Raw genomic sequence first — 23,146 nt, 5'->3', positions numbered from 1 at the left:
GCGCCAAACCGCGGCACCACCCAGGGATCCCGCCATGGTTTTGATTTATGTGATAGGCAGGTATCACTGATATCCAAAGTGTTTTAAAATAAAGCAAGTTATTTTTAGACAGATCTCAAAGGAGGCCTGACAGTGAACTATGTCCACTTTTGGTAACCCAAGAGTAGACTGTGTAGAAAGCAATAGAAGGAAAGACTGTCTCTTTATACAGCTAATGAATTATGCTACGCATTTGTTCTAGGTTTATAATTTAGGCTATAAGGAGACTACTTTTATAGAGACAATCTGTGGCTCAGAGGTTAGCTCAAAAGTTTTATAGTTGAGTCTGGAAACTGAAAAGAAATGATGAAATCATAAAAAGCATCAGTCAAATCAGATCATGCCCTGATGGACTAATTTGACATTGTCATGTTTGGTTTATTATATGTCCTTGGGAATTTTCTTCCAGATGTCCTGTCAGGAAAGTCATGGGTCATAAAATTTCAGCTTTAAATTTCTTTCTTAGTAATTTTCCTCTTTGGAATTTTTTGATTCTTTAGCCTAGTTCAAAAAACCTATGGTCTTTGGTTTTTCTTTTAGCAATTTCAGTTACTGACTTATCTGAAAACCTGGGCTTTCTTTATGCTTATGCTTTCATTTTCCAGTTAAGTAACTCGTAAAACATGACACGCTTTTGAAAGAAAAGCCTTCAGAAAAGAGAAATATTCATCTACAAATTCTGTGGATCAGTTAATTCAACTAACAGGAATACTGTATGCCTTGCATTGCTGGAATTGGAAACACATGAATGATAAAAACCAGAGACCTTTATTGCAGAGTTTAACAATCTGGCCATGTTATTTAATATGGTAGGCGTTAGCCAGATGGCTGTTGTGGCTACTTAAATTAATTAAAATTAAAGTTAAAATCAGTTCTGTATTTGCCATATTCCAAGTCTTGACAGTGCAAATATAGACATTTCATGTCTTTGGTGTATTGAAGACTCTGAATGAGAATTTGTGATGGTATTTATGTTGGCATGGTAGTCTGTTAGCTGGTGGCATTCATCCATGTTTGGATTAGTTTATTTCTTGTCTTCCCAGGCCTTGGACCAGAGTTGGTGGTGCGATTCAGGGTATAAAATTATCAGGGCAGTGCTGCATTTTCTAATTATAACACAGTTTTCTTCCAGAGCTTTCCAGATATTTCATCATTTTGTTCATGTTGATTGCATTGGTGTCTGTAAGGGAAATGGAAAACAGATTGCATGGATTTTTTTTTTATTGTGGTAAAATATTCATAACAAAAATAACCATTTTTAGGTATACAATTCAGTGGCATTAAGTATGTTCATGTTGTTGTGCATCCATCACCACCATCTTATTTCCAAACCTTTTCATTTTGTAAAACTGAAAATCTTACCTATTAAACACAGTTAGCTCCCCATTTTCCCCACCTTACCCTCCAGATCCTGGCAACCTGCTTTCTATTTCTATGAATTTCACTACTCTAGGTACTCCTGTAAATGGAATCATACAGGGCAGCGCGGGTGGCTCAGCGGTTTAGCCTTCAGCTCAGCGCGTGATCCTGGAGACCTGGGATTGAGTCCCACGTCAGGCTCCCTGCATAGAGCCTGCTTCTCCCTCTGTCTGTGTTTCTGCCTCTCTCTCTCTCTCTCTCTCTCTCTCTCTCTCTGTCTTTCATGAATAAATAAATAAAATCTTTAAAAAAATAAATGGAATCATACAGTATTTGAACTTTTGTGATTGGCTTATTCATTTAGCATAATGTCCTTAGGTTCATCCATAGTATATTATGTGTCAGAATTTCATCCTCTTTTAAGGCTGAATAATAATCTCTGTACCATATTTTGTTTATCCACACATCTGTCAAACAATGAACACTTGGGTTGCTTCTACCTTTTGGCTATTGCAAGTAATGCTGTTATGAGCATGGGTATACAAAATACCTTTTGGAGGCCTTGCTTTCAATTCTTTTGAGTATATATCCATAAAGGGAATTGCTAGTCTTATGATAGTTTTGCTGGGTTTCTTTGAGGAACCACCATACTGTTTTCCACATTTTATAGAATGTTAAGCTCTGTTGAACTTAAAAACAAATTTAATTCATAGGAAGTCGATATTGCTCAGGTTACCTCTCCTGTATTTTTCTAGCTTGTACCCTGATACTGAAATACTGCCAGAGTGTTTTACTGCCGTACAGGTGAAGTCTCACATAGAAGCTTAATTTCTGTTTATTGGAAGTTCATAGTGCTGCTAAAGGGGAAAATTTTGTAGTGTTTGTCATTCAGAACTCCTTAAAAATGCTGACTTAATTTTCCTTTCTGGTAGAATTTCCAAAATGACAATATTATGAAACATATGAGTTTTCTTTTTCTTTTGGTCAGAAATTTTCTGTTAATGGAGGTTATATTACTTATTTTTCTCAAGCCCATAGCACAGTTCTTTTCAGTTTTTCCTCTGTATTAATTGTTTCTTTGTATTTTCATTTTCAGCCATAGTATAGTACTCTTTAAGTAGCTCCCAAACACAAGAATATACTTGGAATTAAACCTGAAAATTACTTGTTTTTTAACATAAGGATTCAGAGTTTTCTAACACTTCAGTGCCTTTTTTTTAACACAATATTTTGTACTTTTACATAGACATTTCATATTCCTATAATATTGAAAAATTTGACTCTTCAGCACAGTGTTAACATGACTGAAGAAGCATGCATCCCTTGGTAATCTGATTTATATGAGTTGTTGTAAAACTTGGCACAGATGGGCAGGAATAGAGACTAGTGATTAAAGGAAATACATTTTCTATGTTTTTGGCTTTCAGGAAGTACTTATATCAGCTTTGCTTCATATGATTTTAAGTTTGGCATTTTCTGCTTTTAAAATAGGACTGCCTAGTATAATTAGTAAGGCCCACAGCAAGCACTGTGATTACCAAGGGATGCATGCTTCAGTCATTCCCAACCCAAGTTGATTTTTTTTTTTTTTTTCCAACTTGATTTTATGGATCCAGATTTACTTACATTTTTTTAGGGCCATTCTTTTTTTTTTTTTTTTTGGCCATTCTTGAGGCTAGTGTTCACGTATATAGGTTATAGAGGATTTTAAATTTGGATAAAGAGTTTTTACTTGTCATGAAAATATTTTGGCAAGATTTCTCAATACCATATTATTCATGACCATATTATGTGACAAATTTGAGCCAAATTTCATATGACAGAGTTATGACTTAGGATTGTTTGAAGATACTTGTCCCAGAAACATGGGGAATCTCATCAGAAACTGAGGAGGCCATATAGGGTTGAGTGCTGTCGTTTGGTCTTACTGATTTGTTTCATCATCACCTCAAGATGGAACAGCACATATAGACGCTACAGTCTACTGAAAGTTGACTTGAGTATTTTGATATTTGTCATGGAATTTGAATAGTTTATGATCTTTTAAAGAATTATTTTTAGCTAGAAATCTCTTCCTTCCCATAAAGGAAATAGCATCTCCCTTTTAATTATTTATTCAGTTATTATGGAGATGGCTGTGAAAATGTTTAAGTTGGCTGAATTTGTGTCTATGAACGAGCCTTTTTGCTTCTAGAAAAGTTACTTATGCACGCAAGGGTATTTTCTGGGTATGGGAGCCTGTTAGGGGCTTTGTATGACTCTTTCATTTATATTGGAGGTGGGAGTTGTTTACTTATCACTGCTGTGGTGAAGTTATTAGCTAAGTTCATACCATCATGGTTTCTGCATTTCAGGCCATTTTATAACACAAGTTATATTGAAAAACATCATTTTTAGGTAGTAATGTGCCAAACCCCATAGTTTGTTTTTCTTAATATTCCTTCAAACCATTTTCTCTCCCTGCTAAGAAAACCTTCAGAAAGTAACTCATGACAGACTTAGCAGATTGTCCTATATTTGTAAAATTCTCACAAAATATTAGATACAAAGGCTTAAGATAGTTGACTAGCTTAAAAAGTTACTTTCTCTGTTTCAGGTAAATTCAACTTACTTTTTTTTTTTTTTTTTTACCTGTCTGATGGGAATGATTTTTTTCTTGATTGGGGAAATTCTGGTTTTCTAGCTCTTTACCACATTTGTTATAGGGTATATGTATAAAACTGCGTTTGTGGACTGATGATTTTTTTGTTTTGTTTAGTTCTTTTCACTCTGCTTTGTCTTAGTCTCTTTTTCTCCCAATATGCTGTAAATCTTTAAAAGTCTTTATTTAATAAATACATTATTCTCTAATTGAAACGCTTAAAAAAGTACAGCAACCTGACCCTTTTATGTTACTTTTCAAATTTCACTGAAATATTTGTATTTTCAGAACCTCATTTTCTATTTGCCAGAGCTCTTCTGTCCTCAGTGAAGTATTTTAAGTAATTCTGCTTAATTTGAGGAGTTTTTGTAGGATTAACTAGCAGCCCTAATCCGCTTCCAATTCTTGGCAGCCAATGAATCCTTAGGCTCCTATCTGGGTGTGTGCTTGCATTGTTGACAGTCCGCCTGCTCAGTGATTTAGGTTGATTCGACAGTTTTGGAACTGTTGGTGTAGAAGTGAGTCTTGGAGCAACAGAGCACCATAAAGAAAAGGAAAGGGCAAGTATTTTTAGGATCTGCTGTGAAGTATAATGAAAGACAGAGTATGTTAGTGAAAGGATTGCTGGGCCATAGCCTGCTTCATATTCATCACATAGTCATGGAAATATCTTTTGAAAAGACTGATATAAAGGCCTGTTCTGCTACTGCTTTGTGAAATGGAAGATTGGAATTAGATGCTTAAATGGAAAATGTTCTCTTGTTGCAGCCTCTTTGAAATGTGCTGCTGGTGGGAGCTGCAGCTTCCTCCTGCTGACTCTGAGCCCCAGGCTTCGGTTGAGATGGTCCTTTCAGAAATGTGGAGCTTAGTCCAAGCCTGGATTTCAGTGGGTAGCACCTGGCATCTGTGGCTAGAAAGTCCTATGAAGTGTAAGTGCTTTATTCTCTCCTTGTCAAGAATCCCTTTTCCTTCCTTCTTTTTCTTCCTTCTGCAGCTTAGCAGAGGGGAAGTACAATGAGCAATATACTGTAGTGTCTAGGATATCAGGATTTGGTTGCATTTTCTTTATGGCTCAGTGACCAAAACAAGATTGCTTGGTTTTAGATATCAACAATTCTTAAACCTTCCTAGAATTCAAAATGAAGTGATAAATTATGACCCCTTAATATATGGTATTGGCAGTATCATCCCAAGTAATTTTTTATTGACAGATTATTAGTAGTTATGATACTCAGATTTGCCAAATTTCTCTAGAGATCACTCTTCTATTTTATTCTTACTCTAAAAGACAAATATTTAAAAAGAGAGGCACATTTGACCAGTGGATGAGGCAGCATCAAGGTAAATAAGGATTGTTGAAATGAAAGGACTTCTCTTTGACTTTGGCTTCTACCTGATACATTTGCACTACAAGCAATTTGGGAATTTTCCAAAGACCAGTTTCTCATAGAAGTGTCCTTGGAATTTCATACAGCTGCCATCTGTATTTTAGTTTAGTTAAAAAACAAAAACTGGGACACGAGCAGTTAAAGTGCCTGCCTTCAGCTCAGGGCGTGATCCTGAAGTCCTGGGATCGAGTCCCACATCAGGCTCGCTGCATGGAGCCTGCTTCCTCTGCCTGTGTCTCTGCCTCTCTCACTCTCATGAATAAATAAATAAAATCTTAAAAAAAAAAATCCAGATAACTACATAATTAGCATTAAAAGATACAAGTTTTATATGTGATTTAGTTGCTTGAAGTTAAGTGCTGTTCTCTTTTTTCCTATTTCGGAAGTACTGGTAATATTTTAAAGTAAGCTCATTCCAGAAGACTACCATTTTAGGGAGATTTTAAGATTCTCTTCACTGAAATTTTTCTTAAAGTCTGAATCTTCAGATTTTAGCTAGGAAATTATTGAGCTTCCTCTCATTGCTAAAACAGAATATGTATTTAAAACAAAACGAGACGAAGGCTCCATCTGTGCAAGGCATATGAAGTTCTACAAATGAAGATTCTGAATGAAAAATGTCTCATCCTTTCAGGGCCTCTGTTTTCTTTATCTGTAAAGAACTGATTTGCTTATTCTCTGTTGCCCTTTCTCTCTCTAAACATTTTGGATTCTGTTCTTAGAGCTGATTCCCAACCTAGTAAGTATCTAGCTATGTAGTAGAAGGATGGGCTTTTCATGTTTGGGAAAGCAAAGAGGTGTTAGAGATTTAGGAGATGATATAGTATCTTGTCATTTTTGCTTCTTATTTAATATATACTTTAAGTACCTCTTATGGCGAAGGATTTTGTGAGATGTAGAGATAGTTACAGTTGTTCTTTCTTTAATTTTTTTTTATTTTTTTATTTTTTAATTTTTAAAATTTTTTTTATGATAGTCACACACAGAGAGAGAGAGAGAGGCAGAGACATAGGCAAAGGGAGAAGCAGGCTCCATGCAACGGGAGCCTGACGTGGGATTCGATCCCGGGTCTCCAGGATCGCGCCCTGGGCCAAAGGCAGGCGCTAAACCACTGTGCCACCTAGGGATCCCTGTTCTTTATCTTGGAAGAGCTCGCAGTCTATTAGAAAAGATGAACAAAGGCCCAAGTAATTATAGTACAAAGTTCTATAGTTGAGCTGTTACAGAGCCAGTGTGAAAGCCTTTAATATTTTCTTGTAATCACTGTTTCAGGAGTTTGAGTATGATGGGTTTTTGTGTGGGAGTGGGGGATGGGAATGTTCTCTGTTGCCCCAGTCTACTATAGTCTTAATTCCAGTGCTGCTATCTCAGTGGTGGGGTTTTTTTCAGTGATCCTGGCCTCACCTATGGCATTCTTGCTTTGCATTCCATCTGGCAGGTCTTGTGCAGGATACTTTTTTTTTTGCCCTTCCCTCAGTGTTAGGAGACCTCGTATTGCCAGTGGGCAATAGGTCTTAACCTGTGTTGTGAGGGTGACAGGATTTGCTACCCCCACACAGCTTGAGGCTTTTGTTCAGTAAGGGAGAGGATCTAGTCAGCTTTTTGTGCCTTCTGTGCTGTTGAGGCTGTTCCTGTCCAGGATCATTGTACCAAAGGTCGTTTTCTCTGGTCTTTTGCCTTGTCTCCGGTCTTTGTCCTAAGTATCTGGGGGAGGTCTGTGAAGAAGAGCCTGTAGATGTTGTGAACTTCCTTTGTCTGTGAGTCCCAAGGGTTTTATATGTTCATGTTAGTCCATACTCAGCCTTTATCATTTTGTTCATAATTTTAGAATTTTTATTACTTGGGTATCTGGTACCCTATGCCTTTTCCTCATTTGTTACACCACAGGGGAGCCATTCATTGCTTGCCTCCTGTCTCCTTGGAGAGGTCTGTCTTTAGATTTCAATCTACTTGGTTACCCTGGGACTTCAGCTTTTGATGCATTTTAAGAAAAGTTATTTTGTAGTTTATTTGCTTTTGTTTATTGTTAACTCAAAAGCAGTGTTCTTTCTGACTTGCTACATCTTAGATGTAGAACTCCTCTCAGATATTTTTATTCAGATGTTTTAAACTCTACAAGATGATATTGCTTTATATAGTCAGTGTCCATAAAGATTAATCACATACTTAACCTTTCCATTACTCTTCATTTCTTCCTATTTCCATGTTTCCATCCAGAATTATTTTCTTATTCCAGGAAGAACACCCTTTAGTATTTTCTTCTTTTTGGGTCTGTTGGTTATAAATTGTCTTTTATTATTAGTCTTTAAATTTTTCATTTATTTATTTTAGTTAGCTATTTAGTAAGTAAGCAGGCAAACAAGGAAGTAAGCACTAGGCCCAGCGTGTGGCTTCAACTCGTGACTCCAGGATCAAGAATCACATCATCTACCAACTGAGTCAGCCAGGCATCCCTTTGTTTGTGGCCTTAAAGTGTTTTAATTTTGTTGCATTTCGAAGGGTTTTTTTGCTGGGTATAAAATAACTCATTAGCAGTTATTTTCTTTCAGTACTTTGAAGATACTGGTTCTCATTGTTTATGTTGACAAGCTAGCTATCAGTCTTGTTGTTCTTTTAAAGGTAATATATCTTTTTTCCTCTTTTTACTGTCCTTTAGATTTTTCCCTTTGGCCTTTTTTTTTTTTAAGATTTTTTTTCTTTTTTTTTTTTGAGAGAGATTTTGCATTTGTGTGCACAGTCACAGGGCAGGGGGCAGAGTGTCTTAAGCAGATTCTGCACTGAGTGTGGAGCCCAATGTAGGGCTTGATCTCGTTCCCCAGAGATCACGACCTGAGCCAAAACCAAGAGTTGGACTTTTAACCAACCGACACTGCCATCCAGGCACCTGTCCTCTCTGGCTTTAAAACAGTGTTATTATGATGTGCTTAAGTCTGTTTTTTTTTTTGTTTTTTGTTTTTTTTTTTTCTGTCCTTAGGGTTTATAGAGCTTCTTAAGTCTGTAGGTTGGTATCTGTACCACTTTGGAAGTTTCTCAGCCATAAATCTTTAGTGATTCTGCCCCATTTTTTTCTTTTCCTTCTAGGATTTCAGTTATATGTAAAAGTTTTTCACTTGTGTCCCATGTGTCACTCAGAGTCTGTCTTTTTTGACTTTGTGTTTTGGTCTTGTTATTTTTCTCTTGATTTTTTTTCTTTTTAAGATTTTATTAAAAAAAAAAAAAGATTTTATTTATTTATTTGGGAGAGACAGATAGCAAGTGAGAGCACAAGGCAGGGCCAGGGAGGGGGATTAGCAGGCTCCCCACTGAGCAGGAAACCAGACTTGGAGCTCGAAGCCAGGACCCTGGGATCATGACTTGAACTGAAGGCAGACGTTTAACTAACTGAGCCCCCTCCAAGCACCCCTCTCTTGATCTGTTTCTAGTACAGTAGTATTTTCTTCAGTTGTCTAATTTACTATTTTAACCCTTCCATTTGGTTCTTAATTTCTGTTACTATGTTTTGCAGTTTTAGAATTTCCACTTGACCCTTTTATAGATTACATTTCTTAATGACCATTCTCCAATTTGTCTTCTGATTCCCTGAATATATTAATTCCCTGAATATTAATTAATATTAATATATTAATATTTTGAAAAGTTCATAACTTGAAAGAACCTTACAGTGAACATTGATATACCCTTCTCCACAATTTGGCAGTGTTCCATTTGCTTCTGTCTTTCTGTTTTTCTTTGAGTATATATTTTTTAACCTTTTGGAAGTAAATTGAAGACCTTATAATGCTGTATGCCTAAAAACGGACATATCTTGTAAGAACAAGGACATTTTTCTAAACTAAAACTATTGTTACTCTCTAGAAGTTTAACTTTCATGTAATGGTATTATGTAATACACAGCCTATATTCACATTTCCCAGTAGTTTTTATTTTTAAAATTTTTCTTAATCCAGGATTCATTTAAGGAAAATGCATTGCTTGTAGTTGGTCTTTTTAGTTCTTCAAGGTGTTTTTGTTTTTCCTTTATGGGTAGTGACATTGAAAAACAAATACATGTCAAAAAAAAAAAAAAAGAAAAACAAATACAGTCCCATTTTGTATGTTTTTGATATACCCCCACTATTTGGTTTTATCTCCTCATTTTCTCATGATTTTATTCAGGTAAAATATTTTTGGGGGAATACTACCTGGATGATAATTTGTTGTCTTCAGTGATTCACATGAGTAGCATAAAATCTGTTCTGTTATTGGTGATGTTAAGTTTTATCACTTCAGTTAAGACATCATAGTTGTTAGGTCCTCATTTCATTATCTAGGTACGCTATTTTCTTTTTTTTTTTTTAAACATTTATTTATTCATGAGAGACCCAGAGAGAGAGAGAGGCATAGACATAGACAGAGGGAGAAGCAGGCTTTTTGCAGGGAACCTGATGTGGGACTGATCCTGGATCCTGGGATCAACACCCTGAGCTGAAAGCAGACGCTAAACTGCTGAGCCACCCAGGCATCTCATAGGTACACTATTTTCTATTGTCAGTTTCTTTTCCCTTTGTTGATGTTATTTAATCTTGCTTTTGTTTGATACTGGATATATTGTTTATGAAAATTTGAAGGGTTAATAAATGATGTTTTCCTCCTGACATGATTTCTTTCGCTTCTGGCAGGTCTTTAAAATAGGACTAAATCCCTTTACGAAGAACTTGAGCAGATTCTAAACTGTGTTTCTTTTTTTCTTTTGGTGGTAAAATATACATAACATATAAAATCTACCATTTTAAAACTATTTTTAAAGATTTATTTATTTATTTGAGAGAGAGTGCATGCATGTACACATGTGTGTGGGGAGGGGCAGAGGGAGAGAGAAACTTTAGCAGACTCCACTTTGAGCTCGGAGCCCCACGTGGGGCTTGATACCAGAAACCTGAGATTGTGATGTGAGCTGAAACCAAGAATCAGTTGCTCAATTGACTGCTCCACTCAGAGGCCTCCATTTGAATTATTTTAAAGTGTACATTTAGTGGCATTAAGTACATTCACATTAATTTACCACCATTACCACAGTCCATCTCCAAAACTGTTCATCCTCTTCAACTCCCCATCAAACAATAACTCTCCCCATTATCTTTTCCTTTCAACACCTGGCAATCAGAATTATTTCACTTAGCATAATGTCCTCAAGTTTCATCCATGTCATAGCATGTAATGGTACTCCCTTCTTAAGGCTAAATAGTTTATCCATTCCTCTGTCAGTTAGCATTTAAGTTATTTTCAACTTTGGCCTATTTTGAAATATGCTACTATGAACATTGGTGTATAAATATCTGAGTCCCTCCTTTGCATTGGCTTGGGAACATACTCAGAAGCAGAATTGCTGGGTCACGCGGTAATTTTATTTTTAATTTTTTGAGGACCTGCCATGCTGTTTTCCATGGTGACTGTACTATTTTCAGTTCTCACCAGTAATGCACAGTTTTCCAGTTTTTCTACATCTTCACCAATACTGTTTTCTGTTTTCTTGATACTAGGTATCGTAATGAGAGAAATGCTATCTCATTGCGGTTTTGATTTACATTTTGCTAATGATTAGTGATGTTGAGCATCTTTTCATGTGCTTATTGGCCATTTGTATATCTTTTTGGAGAAATGTCTCTTCAGGCCTTTGCCCATTTTTTAGTTGGGTTGTTTGAAGTCTTTTTTGTTGAATTATAGGAGTTCTTTATATATTATGGATATGAATTCCGTATCAGATTTATCATTTGCAGATACTTTTCCTGTTCTGTGGGTGGTCTTTTCATACTTACCAAGTCTTTTCATGATAAATAGAAGTTTTAAATTTTGACGTAGTCCAGTTTATGTATTTTTACCTTTTTTGCATGTGCTTTTGATCTGAGAATCATTGCCAAATCTCATTTATGAATCTTTCCCCCTGTGTTTTCTTCAAAGAGTTTTATAGTTATAAATCTTAATTTAGTTTGTGATCCTTTTGGGATTAATTTTTGTATATGATGCAAAATAAGAGTCCTGTTTGTCCTTGTTGAAAATTATTTGACCATATATGGAAGGATTTATTTCTGAATTCTTTTCTGTTCTATTAGTCTTGTGTCTGTCTTTATGCCAGTACCATACCTTTTTTTTTCTATTGTGGCAAAAAACACATAACATGAATTCATCCTCTCAGCTGTTTCCAAGAGTACAGTACAACATTAATATTGTCAACCATGCGTATGTTGTTGTGTAATAGATCCCTTGACCCCTCTCATTCTCCATGACTGAAATTCTATACCTACTGAAAAACATCTTACCCTCATCCCAGTTCTGAGTTTGACTATTTTAGCTATCTCATATAAGTGGAATAATGTAGTATTTGCCTTTTTGTGACTGACTTCATATAACATGTTCTCAAAAAAAAAAAAAAAAGGCAAAACAAAGCATAATGTCCTCAAGGTTCATCCATGTTATAGCATGTAATAGTACTTCATTATTTTTTTAGGACAGTAATATTCCATTGCCATGTATTACCACATTTTGTTTATCCATTCATCTGTCAGTTAACATTTGAGTTGTTTTCAGCTTTTGGCTATTGTGGATACTGCAGTGTACATGGGTATGTAAATACCTTTTTAAGAATCTGTTTTCAGTTCTTCTGGATATATACCCAGAAGTGGAGGGCTGGATCATAAAGTAATTCTGTTTTTAATTTTTTTGAGGAACTTCTATACTGTTTACCATAGCAGCTGTACTGTTTTACATTTGCTTTTATAACAGTGCACAAGAATTCCAGTATCTCCACATTCTCTCCCAACACTTATTTTCTGTTTTTTTTTTTTCTTTTGATAGTGGCCGTTTGACAGGTGTGAAGTGATATGTGATTATGGTTTTGATTTTACATTTCCCTGATGACTAGTGATGTTGAGCATCTTTACATATGCCTGTTAGCCATTTTTATATCATCTTTAAAGAAATATTTTTTCAAATCCTTTGCCCATTTAAAAATTGGGTTATTTGGTTTTTTGTTTTGACTTGTAATAATTCTTTATATATTCCAGATATTAACCCATTTTCAGAAATATGCTTTCCAAATAGTCTCTCCCGTTTCACAGGTTGCTTTTCTATTTTGTTGATTATTTCTTCTGCTGTATAAAAGTTTCAAAGTTTGGTGTAGTCCCGTTTGTATATTTTTACTTTTGTTTCCTATACTGTTTGTGTCACATGCATGAAATCACCATCAAGTGTCATGATGTCCTCCCCACCATGTTATCTTTGGGAGTTACAGTTTTCAGGTCTTAAATTTAGTTCTTAATATATTTTGAGTTAATCTTGTACATGGGTCCACCTTCTTTTTTTGTCTATGAATATCTAATTGTCCCATTATGTAGTTTTTTTGTGTGTATGAATAATTTTTGTATGTGTGTATGAATATCTCCTTTCCCCATTGTGTAGTTTTCCCATAATTCTTTTTTTTGTGTGTGTATGAATATCTCCTTTCCCCATTGTGTAGTTTTGGCACCTTTGTTGAATATCATTTGACTGTATTTGTGAGGGTTTATTTCTAGGCTCTCTTTTTGTTCTGTTGGTCTATGTACCTGTCTCTATGCCAATACCATACTGTTTTGGTTATTTCAGTCTTGTAATAAATTTTGAAATTGGGAAATGTGGGACCTCCAGCTTTGTTCTTTTTGAAGACTGTTCTGGCTATTTGGGGGTCCTTTGAGATTTCATGGATTTTTTTCTTTTTCTTTTATTTTAAAATATGCTTATTATAAAATACATTCATTTATGTTCATTTTATATTAAGTAGTGAAACACAGGGCTTGAACTCATGACCCTGAGATCAAGACCTGACCTGAGATCAAGAAGATCCTTAACTGACCAAGCCATCCAGGTGCCCCTTCATATGGATTTCTTTTTTTATTTTTTAAGATTTATTAATTTTTTGGAGAGAGAGAATCTTTTTTTTTTTTTTTTTTTTTTTTAAGATTTTATTTGTGAGAGAGACACAGAGAAAGGCAGGGACACAGGCAGAGGGAGATGCAGGCTCCCTGTAGGGGAGCCCAGTGCAGGACTGGATCCCAGGTATCTGGGACCACAACCTGAGCCAAAGGCAGATCCTCAACCACTGAGCCACCCAGGCATTGGAGAGAGAGAATCTTAAGCAGACTCCCTGTGAAGTGGGGAGCCTGACACAGAGCTCAATTTCAGGACCCCAAGACCACAGCCTGAGCTGAAATCAGGAGTTGGACACCCACTGACAGCCACCCAGACACTCCCCTCCATATGGATTTTAGATGGATTTTTTATTTCTGCAAGAAACGTAATGGGGATTTTGATAGAGATTGCATTGAATTTGTAGATCACTTTGGATAGTACTGACAATAGTAAGTTTTCCAATCCTTTAATACAGGATGTCTTCCCATTTATTGATGTCATCTTTAATTTCTTTCAGCAGTGTTTTATAGTTTTTTTAAAGATTTTATTTATTTATTTGAGAGAGACAGAAATAGTGACAAGATACCAAGAGAGAGCACAAGCAGGGAGGAGAGAGAAGCAGGCTCCCCACTGAGGAGGGAGCCTGATGCAGGGTTCCATCCTAAGACCTTGGGATCATGACCTGAGCTGAAGGCAGCCGCCTAAGCGACTGAGCCACCCAAGTGCCCTGTGTTTTGTAGTTTTCAGTGTACAATTTTGCTTCCTTACTTTATTCCTGAGTATTCTGTTTTTTTTTATGCTAATGTAAATGTAATTGTTTTCTTAACTTCTTCAAATTGTTCATTGTTAATGTATAAAAACTGATTTGGAAGTGTTGATTTTGTGTTTTGCAACTTTGCTTAATTCATTTATGATAACAGGTTTTTGGGGAATCTTTAGGGTTTTCTACATGTAAGATTATGTCTTATGTGAATAGTCATCATTTTACATCTTTCTGTCCAGTTTGAATGCCTTTTGTTTCTTTTTTCGCATTTGCTTTTGCTGGAACTTCAGTAAGAACTTCCAATGCTTTGTTGAATTTAAATGACAAAAGTGAGCATCCTTGTCTTGTTCCTGGTCTTAGAGTTTTGAAAAACTGTCAGTGACCATTGAGTAAGATGTTCATTGTGGGTTTTTCATGTATGGTCTTTTTTTTTTTTAATTTATTTATTTATTTATGATAGTCACAGAGAGAGAAAGAGAGAGAGGCAGAGACATAGGCAGAGGGAGAAGCAGGCTCCATACACCCGGAGCCCAATGTGGGATTCAATCCCGGGTCTCCAGGATCGCGCCCTGGGCCAAAGGCAGGCGCCAAACCGCTGCGCCACCCAGGGATCCCATATGGTCTTTTTTTATATTGAAATCATTTTCTTCTTTTCCTAGTTTGTTGAGTATCTTTTTTTTTTTTTTTTTTAAGATTTTATTTATTTCTAAATGAGAGACACAGAGAGAGGCAGAGACATAGGCAAAGGTAGAAGCAGGCTCCATGCAGGGAGCCTGATGTGGGACTCGATCCTGGGACCCCGGGATCATGCCCTGAGCCAAAGACAGATGCTCAACCACTGAGCCAGCCAGGCCCCCCTGCCCCTTTTTTAAATTTATTTATTCATGAGAGACAGAGAGAGAAAGAGAGGCAGAGACACAGACAGAGAGAGAAGCAGGCTCCATGCAGGGAGCCCGACGTGGGACTTGATCCCAGGACCCTAGGATCACACCCTGGGCTGAAGGCAGGCGCTAAACCACTGAGCCACCCAGGGATCCCCTGTTGAGTGTCTTTATCATGAAAGTGTGTAAAATTTTGTCAGATGCTTTTTCTGCATCAATTGAGAAATTTGTCGTTTTTTCCCCCCTTCATTCTGTTAATGTGTGGTATATTACTTTTTTTTTATGTTGAACCACCATTGCATTCCATGAATAAATCTCACTTGGTCATAGTATATAATCCTTAATATACTGTTGAATTTGGTTTGCTAGCATGTTCTTGAGGGTTTTTTAAATCAATATTTTAAAGGGATATTGGTCTGTAGTTTTCTTGTAGTATCTTTGGCTTTGGTATCAGAGTAGTACTGGTTTCATAGAATAAATTAAAAAGCATTCTCTCTTCCTCCAGTTTTTTGAAAGAGTTTGAGAAAAATTAATCTTTAAATGTTTGATAGAATATACTGGTAAAGCCATTTGGTCCTGGGCTTTTCTATTTTTTATTTATTTTTTTTTAATTTTTATTTATTATTTATGATAGTCACAGAGAGAGAGAGAGGCAGAGACATAGGCAGAGGGAGAAGCAGGCTCCATGCACTGGGAGCCTGACGTGGGATTCGATCCCGGGTCTCCAGGATCGTGCCCAGGGCCAAAGGCAGGCGCCAAACCGCTGCGCCACCCAGGGATCCCGGTCCTGGGCTTTTCTTTACTGGAAATTTTTGATGGCTGATTCAATCTTTTTACTAGTTATAGCAGTGTAGTTCCTTCAGATTTTCTAGATCTTCTTGATTTAGTATTGGTACATTGTATATTTTTGGCAGTTTGTCCATTTCTTTCTTTTTTTTTTTTTTTTAAGATTTTATTTATTCATGAGAGAGAGAGACGGAGACACAGGCAGAGGGAGAAGCAGGCTCCACGCAGGGAGCCCGAAGTGGGACTCAATCCCGGGTCTCCAGGAGCACGCCCTGGGCCAAAGGGAGGCACTAAACCGCTGATCCACCCAGGGATCCCAGTTTGTCCATTTCATCTAGAGTATCCAATTTGTTGGTATACTGCTGTTCCATAGTATTTCTTATAATTTTTTTTAAATTTCTGTAAAATTGGTAGTAACTCATTTCTTTTTTTCTTAGTTAATATAGCTAAGGCTTTGGCAATTTTTAAAAATTTTTTTCAAAGAATCTAGTCTTTTTCTGTTCTGTATTATTTATCTTTGCTCCAATTTTTATCATTTTTTTCCTTGTGCTAGCTTTGGATTTTGTTCGTTCTTTTTCTAGTTCCTTTTGAAGAATCATTATATGATTTAAGGGGTAAAGTTAGGTTGTTGATCTTTCATTGCTGAAATATTTCTTTTTTAAAACATAAATGTGTGTGGCTGTGAATTTCCTTCTTTATGCTCTTTTTGCTGCATCTCATAAATTTTGGTATGTGTATTTCCATTTTCATTTATCTTTTTTAAAAAGATAAGATTTAGTATGTATGTATGTATTTATTTATTTATTTATGATAGACATAGAGAGAGAGAGAGAGAGAGAGGCAGAGACACAGGAGGAGGGAGAAGCAGGCTCCATGCCGGGAGCCCGATGCAGGACTCGATCCCGGGACTCCAGGATCGTGCCCTGGGCCAAAGGCACCACTAAACCGCTGAGCCACCCAGGGATTCCCCATTTTCATTTATCTTAAGATATTTTCAGTTTCCCTTCTTCTCCCGTTGTTTGTTTTAAGAATATTTTACTTTTGGGGTACCTGGCTGGCTTGGGCTTGTGAGTTTGAGCCCCACATTGGGTATAGAGATTACTTTTTAAAAATCTTTGCATTCCCACCCTCAAGTTTAACAATCTAGGAGGAAATGGGTTTTTTGTTTTGATTTTTGGTTCTGCCCTTATTTTTGAGATCTCTACTTTTAAAGGCAGAGAAACATTTAAGTTAGAAATATAATTAACTCAGAATGATACATTTGGAATTTTTACTGGTTTCTGCCATTCAGATTAAAGCACAATGTGGCATGGTACAGTCAATGAACTTTTTCCTGAGTCCTGACCTGGTAGGTTGACAGATTTCACTTGGGAGGAAGACATCATACTAGTTCAGTTTTAACAGGAAATATTGGAGGTTTTTGGGGTTTGGTGGGTTTTTTTTGGGGGGGGGGAGTTCTATTTTGTTTTTTAAACACATATTCAGAAAATAGGGTGGAACAAATATATAACTTGGTAAATTACTGTATGTGAGTGCCCTTACAGTTACCACCCAAAACAAGAAGTAGAACCTTTATGGCCATTCCAGAAGTCTTCCTTGGCTCTATTTGACATAACTGCTTCCCTCTCCCTAAAAGTAACCACTGTCCTTTCGTAGTAATCCTTTCTTTGTGGTTTTTTAAATAGTTTTTATTCTTGTAAAAAAAAAAACTATAGTTTTTAGTCTTTAGTTTGTTAAAAATATGTCTTTCGAATGTCTTTTAATCAATAGATTCTCTGTCTCTATAGAATATTTAACTGTTGAGGAATCTGGGCCATTTCATTTGACTTACTGAGTTTCCCTACACCATGGATTTTGCCTATTGCATAGTTATGATGTAGTTCTAGTCTCCTCTATTTCCTGCAAATTGCCAGCTGCATCTAGAGGTTTGATGAGACACAAGTTTGATCCTCTGGTAATTGTGATATCCTGTTCTTTTGTCAGGATGCACATAATATTTGGTTGGTTGTTCTCATGATCTACTGTGAAACAAATTACCTTAAAACTTAGTGACTTAAGAGGTGCCTGGCTGCTCAGTGGTTGAGCATCTGCCTTTGGCTCAGCATCCCGGGGTCCTGGGATCGAGTCCCACATCAGGCTCTCCAGAAGCAGAAGAGCCTGCTTCTCCCTCTGCCTATGTCTCTGCCTTGCTATGTGTGTCTCTCATGAATAAATAAATAAAATCTTCCAAAAAAAAAACCAAACAAAACAAAAACCTTGGTAACTTAAAAATTGTTTTGGGGCACCTGGCTAGCTCAGTCAGTGGAACATTCGACACTTGATCTCAAGGTTGTGAGTTCAAGTCTCACATTGGGTGTGGAGCCTACTTTAAAAAACTTAAAAAACAAAAATAAAAATCTTTCATTGTATCTCATAATTTTGTGGGTCACAAATTCTAGCAGGGCTCTGTGGATGATAATTCTATTTCATGAAATTTGGTGGATGGGCTGGTCTAGAGGTTCAAAGATGGCTTCATTTACATACCTGACACTTACAGAAATGGCTGGAAGACTAGACTTAGCTGTGCTTCTCTTGCTTTACATGTAGTCTTAGGTCTCTTTACATTGTCTCTCCAGTATAGAAATCTGAATTCTTATATAGTAATTGTCCAAGAAATTGTATAAGTATTAAGACAAATATTTTGGAGAGATTCTTTGATAGATGATAGATCCTGTTTCTTTTTAAAGTTCACCTGCTGATTTTATCCCCTATCCATGAATATTGCCTGTAGCAATTATTACTGTGGTATTGAAATAGTGATTATCTGTTTTTCTCATTCCTTATTACCTTTATTAACTAAGCAGTTTTCTGTAAAAATAATATCTTATGTCTTGCAAATAACCTGTCCGCAGTTATTTATTTACTTGGTTATTGTTCACATCAGTATGGACTTATGGGTATTTGCTTTATTTTTGAGTGTTGTTTTTTTTTTTTTTTAAAGATTGTATTTATTTATTTATGAGAGACACAGTGAGAGAGGCAGAGACATAGGCAGAGGGAGATCCCAGGACCCCGGGATCATGCCCTGAGCCAGAGGCAGATGCTCAACTTCTGAGCCACCCATGCGCCCTATTCTTTGAGTTATAATCCAATACTGTCATCATTCATTTTCTTACACTAGGTTTTTTATCTTTGGCCATTGAGGTGTTTCAGGTTGGCTTCTGTATCCTTTGGACTTTAGACTAGTGTTTTCTTTTTATTATTATTGTTTTTTTTTGTTAGATTCAGCAATTTTTAATGTTATCACGTCAATTTATTAGGTAGATGTCCAATATCTTTGCATTTTTCTGGTAGACTAGTTTTTAAAATGTTCCTCTGGTCTGCTTTCCTTGTAGAGAGATTAGTCTATTCATTATTTTCTTTCCCCCCCTATAGCTATAAATAGCATTTAACCTCATTTTTGTGTGTGTGTGTGTGTATATGAGAGAGAGAGAAATTAATCTTTCTGAGCTTCAGGAGGCATGTTAAAGGTAATATTTTCATCTTCAAAGAACTTCCTTTTCTGATAGTATTTACAAATGTGGTTTGATTTCTAAGATTTCCTAGCTTTGTTACCTTCTCTTCTTCCTTTGTCTCTGTGTTACTTATACTGTATAATTTTGCTTCTGTTCACAGCATTCTGTCCTGCTTAGAGTCCTGTCTTTCCATTTCAAGAGTTTATAGAAACTAGACTGTACCATCTCCTTAGATTTTATGTAGGCTTCTTCCACTCACCTCTTCTCACCTGCTTTTAGAATGCACAAAACGTCTTCTATTTTCAGTCCTCAAATTATCTCTCTCTTCTTTCCATTGAATACCTTTTGGCTTTTTTGGTGTTCCTTTGCTCTTACATCCATTGGAGACCCTGTTATTTTCCTCTGCTTATGCTTTTTACTGAAGCTGAAACCACGCAGGTCTTATGTCACTCACTGGTTTGTCCTCAACCACTTAAGTTTTCAGGTTCTTAGACGTAACTAGATAATACCTGGTTTTGTTGTAAATTCCATAGTTCTTTAGTTTTGCTTTTTAACTGCTGTTTTTATGGGGTCATTTATGGAGATTCAAGGTTTCATAGAATCTTTTTGCTATTATTATTTTTTTAAAATAACAGTTTGAGAGGTACCTGGCTAGCTTAGTCAGTAGAGCATGCAACTTGTGATCTCAGGGTCGTGAGTTTGAGCCCCATGTTGAGTATAGAGCTTACTTACAAAAGAAAGACTAGATTATAAAATATCAGTTTGAGCAAAATATGTTTATGGCATATTAAACTACAGATATGCTTAAATTATTGGTTAGATACTGAATAGCTAAAAACTTATGTGGCTGGAAGATTTTTTGTGACATGTTTTATGCTTATTTTCCACCGTCTTATTGGATTGAAAGCTAAGTCTCTATTTTCAGTTTACTTTGGGAACTTGTACAGGCCATTTGAAGAATCATTATATGTTACCTGTGAAGTGCTCTAGCTTTATAAGAAATTGACTGGGTAAATCTATGTGATCTCTTTCCACAATTGCTTCTACTTCTGAATTGAGATTGAAAAATTTTTTTCATTTCATTATTGCCAACCTATTTTTTTTTTAAGATTTTATTTATTTATTCATAGACACACACACACAGAGAGAGAGAGGCAGAGACACAGGCAGAGGGAGAAGCAGGCTCCATGCAGGGAGCCCGATGTGGGACTTGATCCCGGGTCTCCAGGATCACACCCCAGGCTGCAGGCGGCGCCAAACTGCTGCACCACCAGGGCTGCCCCTTGCCTACCTATTTTAGCTTTCTCCCAAGAAGAGGCAGTTTGGTAGACTTGGATTAAAATTAATCAGTTGTTAATTAGTTGCCTACTGTGTACTGCACAACTTTGTTCTCAAAGTTATCTTTCAAAATAGAACTCTTTTCTGTAACTGTTAAAGACCAAATCCAGGGATCCCTGGGTGGCGCAGCGGTTTGGCCTCTGCCTTTGGCCCAGGGCACGATCCTGGAGACCTGGGATCGAGTCCCACGTCAGGCTCCCGGTGCATGGAGCCTGCTTCTCCCTCTGCCTGTGTCTCTGCCTCTCTCTCTCTCTCTGTGTGACTATCATAAATAAATAAAAATTTAAAAAAAAAAAAAAAAAAAAGACCAAATCCAGTGTTTTCATTCCATTATTATTTCCATAGATACATTTATTTTCTCCTGTGGAAATGATTTTAGTATTACGTATAGCACTTTGCCAAACAATACATTAGAAAGCAATAGAAGTATGTGAAATATTCACTTGGGGTGAGATGATCTTTCTGCTAAAGGGAGCTAAAGATTGAAATATAGGCCTGCTGAGACCTATTTATAGATATATTAAAATGGTTCTCAGATTCACTTCTCAAAGTGAACAAAAAGCTTTTTTTTTTTTTAAGTGGAAAAGAAGCATCCAACCTCTAGGTAGGCTTGGAAGTTATACAGTGACATTTGAGTTTTAGTGGGAGCTTTTGGGACTTTTTTCTTCATGCTTTCCCCCCTATACAATTAATGATTCTTATCAGCTAGATTAGATCAACTGATCTGATTGACTCTCATGCCTTCCTAGAATGAGTCAGGAGGATTTAGGTAATACTTTTGTTGAACAGGGCTTATATAGTTTGAGGTATTGGCTAAATTAGTGGGTAATTTAGCTGGTCAGATTTTTATTATACTTTGGTCTACATATTACGTGTATTGAGGTGTAACATTAAAATTACTGGGATCCCTGGGTGGCGCAGCGGTTTGGCGCCTGCCTTTGGCCTGGGGCACGATCCTGGAGACCCAGGATCGAATCCCACGTCGGGCTCCCTGCATGGAGCCTGCTTCTCCCTCTACCTGTGTCTCTGCCTCTCTGTCTCTCTCTGTGTAACTATCATGAATAAATAAATAAAATCTTTAAAAAAATAAAAAATAAAAAAAAAATAAAATTACTTAGGACAATAGTCGTTTTTGTCTTGTCTGCTTTCAGGTTCATGCATGGGAGATTTCAGACCAATTGTTACAGATCCGACAGGATGTGGAATCATGCTACTTTGCTGCACAGACCATGAAAATGAAGATTCAGACCTCATTTTATGAGCTCCCCACAGATTCTCATGCCTCTTTACGGGACTCATTACTAACCCATATCCAGAACTTGAAAGACTTGTCACCTGTCATTGTAACGCAGGTAAATCCTGTGCTTCTCATTAGAGAAATTTGTAAGGCCATTTGGATTTATCAAATTAATTTTGATTGATGTTGCTAGGCCACGTGAAGTAATGTTAACAACTTTATTAGAGTTACTGCTATTTTCTTAAGTGGATAGAAAGTGAAAATGTAAATCTGTGTTACTGTTAGAGTTCATTTGATTTCAAACCAATTTAAGTACCAGGAATGGGGGAGATGAGTATAGGTTTTCACAGGCAGGCATGTGTGGTGCCACTCCCCTCCCCCCATTAAAATTGCAGATGATAAAAATTTTGTATACTGTACTGTTCTGGGTCAGAGGTCTGCCTACTTGCCTTTAAAAAAAAATCCTTTCTGGACTAATTGACTAGTAAAAGCCTCATGTATGAAATAGTGAACCATCTGGCCCTTCCCCCTTAGACTGGGAAATACATTAGAAAGGGAAACTGGAAGAAGCTTCAGTGAATACATACTCACGCATGTTCTCTGCCTGGCGTAGAAGTGCCCTTGAAGAGGAAGGAGGCTTTTGCATAAAGCTTCAAGATGAGAAATGGAAAGAGAAGGGAAATGCCATTCCATTACTTGAGGAGTGAGCCAAAGGGCTGACTTTGTCAGTAGCTCTGGCCTTTTGGCAAAGTATAATTTATCTGTCCATGAAGTTCTATGGTATTGCCAAATAAAAGTAAGTATTGATGTATTCTGAGGAAAATCTGTAGTCTGTTCTTTCTGATTTCTTTTTGTTTTTTGTTTTTTTTTTTTTCATTTTTAGGTGTAAACTTTTAAATCCTAGCAATTTGTAGCTAGTCCAGAAGAGTTTACATGATATATGTAGTTGTGAAAGTGAGGAGAGGTGGGGGAGGTGTCAGTCTTTGTCATATTATTTGGAAAAAGTTTAGTTTCTTTGCTTTCCAATTAATATTGTTGGTAACCCTATTTCTGTTCATCTATTCTATTCATTATTCATTTCATTTATTTAATCTCTCTTCTTACTCAGCTCGCTTTAGCAATAGCAGACCTTGCCCTACAAATGCCTTCCTGGAAGGGATGTGTACAAACATTGGTGGAAAAGTAAGTCACTTATGTTGACTATATACTAGCATTTGGAATTACTATTAACCTACAAAGAGAAATTTGTTAGCATTAACTAGACATTTGGAATATTTCCCCAAACTCTTAACCAAGAATT

General features: G+C 36.6%; 1 protein-coding gene across 2 annotated transcripts in view; it reads left to right on the top strand.

Moving 5' to 3' along the window:
• TNPO3 (transportin 3) overlaps positions 1-23,146 on the top strand; it is an 84,136-nt gene that overhangs the window by 8,291 nt on the left and 52,699 nt on the right. Inside the window, exons 2-4 of one of the 2 annotated variants that reach the window (XM_072784515.1) lie at positions 4,808-4,968; positions 21,761-21,961; positions 22,955-23,028. In XM_072784515.1, the coding sequence (XP_072640616.1) occupies positions 21,839-21,961; positions 22,955-23,028 (197 nt within the window). In that variant the 5' untranslated portion in view covers positions 4,808-4,968; positions 21,761-21,838. The remainder of the gene's footprint in view (positions 1-4,807; positions 4,969-21,760; positions 21,962-22,954; positions 23,029-23,146) is intronic. The other variant, XM_072784513.1, reaches the window with a different exon arrangement.

This window comes from Canis lupus, chromosome 18 (assembly GCF_048164855.1).
Source record: "Canis lupus baileyi chromosome 18, mCanLup2.hap1, whole genome shotgun sequence".
Lineage (NCBI taxonomy): Eukaryota > Metazoa > Chordata > Mammalia > Carnivora > Canidae > Canis > Canis lupus.
The sequence above is the reverse complement of the archived record's forward strand: the minus strand, read 5'-3'. Positions and strand labels throughout refer to the sequence as shown.